At 40.8% G+C, this 3,749-nt stretch overlaps 1 protein-coding gene across 1 annotated transcript in view; it reads right to left on the bottom strand.

Moving 5' to 3' along the window:
- The window catches only part of LOC108359717 (zonula occludens-like protein polychaetoid), a 187,764-nt gene that overhangs the window by 144,737 nt on the left and 39,278 nt on the right, over positions 1–3,749 (bottom strand). The window contains exon 3 of the mRNA XM_017611687.1: positions 2,157–2,326. Coding sequence (XP_017467176.1) covers positions 2,157–2,326 — 170 coding nt within the window. The remainder of the gene's footprint in view (positions 1–2,156; positions 2,327–3,749) is intronic.

Here is a 3,749-nt window from a genome sequence, read left to right as displayed (position 1 = left end):
GCTTATATTAGGGTCTTAATATATAAATATCCCGTGTCACTGTGTTCGTTTACGCTAATCTCCGAAACCGCTTAACCGATTTCAATGAAATTTTGTGGGTTTGTATTGTTGGTTCCAACTTAAAAGATAGGATAGTTGTGAACCCGAGAAATTTTTTCTATGCTTCTCGCATCGTGCTTATCTAATATACATATAAAAATCGAGCTCTTCGTAAACGGCTCGACCGATCTTTATGAAATTTTTTGTGTTATATATGGTAGGTATGAAAATCGGATGTAAAGTATATTTCATACCGCTAGGTTTCAGGGGGCGTGGCACTTCCCATACAAACCGAATTTTTCATATTGCACATCTCTGGAAGTGTTCATGGTAGACTACTCGAATATGGCATGGAGATATATGAAAACATTTGCATATTCATGGATAAAAATTGCGGTTATTGGAAAAAGTTAAGTGGCGCCTCCCATACGAACCGAATTTTTCATACTGCATATCCCGCAAAATGTTCATGGAAGAGGTCTCGAACTTGGTAATGATAAGATAAATGAAAGCAATCGCATACTCATGGAGATAAATTGTGATTATCGGAAAAGGAGGCGTGGCACTTCCCATACACATCGAATTTTTCATACTGCATATCTCTGAATGTTTTCATGGAAGAGTACTGGAACTTGGTATGTACAAGATATATAAAACGCGACTGGTCATGAAGAAAAGTTGGGGCTATTGGAAAAAGGGACCTGCCATGGTAAATTACTAGAAAATGGTATAGAGATATATGAAATCAATCCCATGCTCTTAGAGAAAATTGGAGTTATTTGAAAAGGGGACGTGGCGCCTTTCAAACGCACTGAAACTATTACGTATCTTTGTATGCATGTACAGTTTTGCTAAGTTATTTAAGACGGCAAATATGCCTTCTGACAACCACCAAACCGTAATATTAAAAGATAAATGCGTCACTAAAAATCATGAACGTGAACTCTTGGTGAAAATGTTGGACCAAAGTGTTTCAATACACGGTTAACAATTTCGGTTTTAATTTTAAACTTTTTGGACTACATATATGACCAAACTACATAAATTCAGTTTCAAATACAAACCTTATAAATTAAAAAAAAGAGGGCACATATGTATGTTGGGTTTAGAATTTAAACAGTTCGGTTTAAATTTTAAACGCAAACATTTTCATAATTAAGAATAAAAAATAAAAATAAAATTTCGTGCTCCGTCTGATGGGGATTGAACCAGGACAGCCTTAGTAGCAACCAATTGTATCAAGCAGCTTTGCACACTCAGCTACAGCCACGCATGTAAATGTGCTTTCATATGTTGAGTTTGAATCAACACCGCATTTCGCTGTGTGCAAACATTTTCTATTTCGGTTTAGATTTTAAACCAAATTTTCTATATATGAAACCTAGAAACTAGAATTAAAACATTTTGGTTTGATTTTTAAACCACGAACTTTTTGGACTAAAATTTGAACCACAGTATATTAAAAATTGCTTAAAACTATTGACAGGTTTAAAAAGTAGACTATAAAAGATTAAAAAAGGCAGAAGTCCCAGCGCGGCTTAAAAATTAATCCCAAATTTTTGACCGTGTACAAAAAATTTATTTTGGGCGGGACGAAGTTCGCCGGGTCTGCTAGTCTACATATATAAAAATTAAATGTCTTTCGTATGACGGCGATACCTGAACAAACCGGTGAACCGATTTCAATTTTGTAAAAATGCCTTTGTTATACCTTTTGTGTAAAGGGTTTTCCGATCAAAAAAAATTCAAAACGAAAAAAAAGAAAGCTGCGACGTCACAAAGTGGAGGGACCTACAGATTTACGCCGACTCCGAACGGCGATTGTATTTTTATGATAAGCTGTTTTTCATGGCAGAAGTACACTCTGAGGTTTGCCATTGCCTGCCGAGGGACGACCGCTGTTAAGAAAAAACCTTTTTTCTATATTTTTTGCGATTTTGCTTCGACCAGGGCTTGAACCCAGGCGTTGCGGAGTGAAAGCGCGCACTGCTTACCATTACATCTTTATATCATTAAACGTGCGATATATGTATGTACATATTTATGTAAATTATTGTACATAAATGGTCTTTAACGATTTATAAAATACAAAATATTAGCTACATTTTGCTACTCACTGTAAACGATCCTCGGCTGGGCCACCCTTTAAAACGTCGCTTACAGCAATTGAGGGGTCTCCATTTGCGAAATGTGGGTTATCGCGCCCGCCTGAAACGGCTATACCAAATCCATATCCCGGAACACGTGTTACAGAAACCGTGTGATACTCCCACGTCGATCGATCACCCTGTTGAAGAATGGAAGTATGTAAATCAAACTGCAAGTAAGTATTAAAAAACGATGCACATAAAGCCATTCATCAAACAAAATCCCAGTTAATAATATCATAGAACACATTGTAACTAATTTAAAACAAATTTCAAATAACGGAAATATTTATTTTAAAAAGAGCATAAGAACCTTGCAATGGGCTATACTCAATCCCGACTCTTGCGTCCTCGTTCGCGAACTCTGGGCAACGTGAGCAACCCATGTGCGAGATGCAGTAACCAAACCGAGTGGAGCATTGGGTCACGGCAGAAAGAGAGGGAGCTTTGGTGGGGCCACTCCCACTTATTCAGTTTAAGGGCTCACTGAAGTCTGCAGCGTCTGTTCACCAGTAGGTGCGGCTGCAAGCGGGTGTCCGCTTGGAGCAAGCGGCTCGCTATGTAAACGAGTATTTGGTTGTAACCCAGCAATGGGTTGTGCGCTGGGTTTGGGACCCGCCACGTAAAAACCACTTCCAGTGAAGAAGCAAGGCAAACCCGCGGATGAGACCCACCCACCGCCCCTCCTTATGATGACGACCACGGAAATCGTTTAAAGGACTGCGATTTGAGGGCATGCACCTGGAATGTCCAGACCCTTAATGGGGAAGGTGCCTCTGCCCGGCTGGTTGATGTCCTCGTAAGGACAAAAGCTGACATCACCGCCATCCAAGAAATGCATTGGGCGGGGCAAGGCAAGCCTTGCGACGTCTACTACAGCTGCCATCTAAAGGAGCGCAAATTTGGAGTTGGATTTGTGGTGGGAGAGAGACTCCGTCGTCGAGTACTGTCGTTCACACCGGTGGACGAGCCTCTAGCCATAATCCGAATCAAAGAGAGATTCTTCAATATCTCAAGGTTCAAGCATAAAAAGATCCATCAAGCTACGTGGCTGTCTCCGGATCGAAAGACTAGAAACCAAATCGATCATGTTGTGATAGAAGGAAGGCACGCTTCCAGTGTTTTAGACGTACGCCCACTCCGAGGCCCAAACATCGACTCGGACCTGAAGAGGGAAGCGAGACGTATTTGCCGCAATAAGAAGTGAGAGGCCGAAATACGTGAGTCCGAAGAGCTTGAAATGCTGGCCAACAAAAAAAATGACTGAAAATTTTACCAGAGAGTTAGGCCACTTACGGAAGGTTTCAAGACCGGGCGTACTCCTGTAAGAACAATAATGGCGACCTAGTAACTGATGTCCAGAGCGTACTTAAATTATGGAGGGAACACTTTTCCGCCCTACTAAATGGTAGCAGCACGGAAAGTTGTGGAGAAGAAGAACCNCATGTGACTTCTTTAATCTGATGTTGGAGAAAGTAATACGAGCTGCAGAACTGAACCGCTCAGGAACAATATACTAAAAGAGCGTGCAATTGCTGGCTTATGCCGATGACATCGACATCA

The sequence above is a fragment of the Rhagoletis zephyria genome, unplaced genomic scaffold, assembly GCF_001687245.7.
Source record: "Rhagoletis zephyria isolate East Lansing unplaced genomic scaffold, Rhagoletis_zephyria_1.1 Rzeph_scaffold_00443, whole genome shotgun sequence".
Classification (NCBI taxonomy): Eukaryota; Metazoa; Arthropoda; class Insecta; order Diptera; family Tephritidae; genus Rhagoletis; species Rhagoletis zephyria.
Note: the sequence above shows the minus strand (reverse complement) of the source record. Positions and strands in the feature narration are given on the sequence as shown.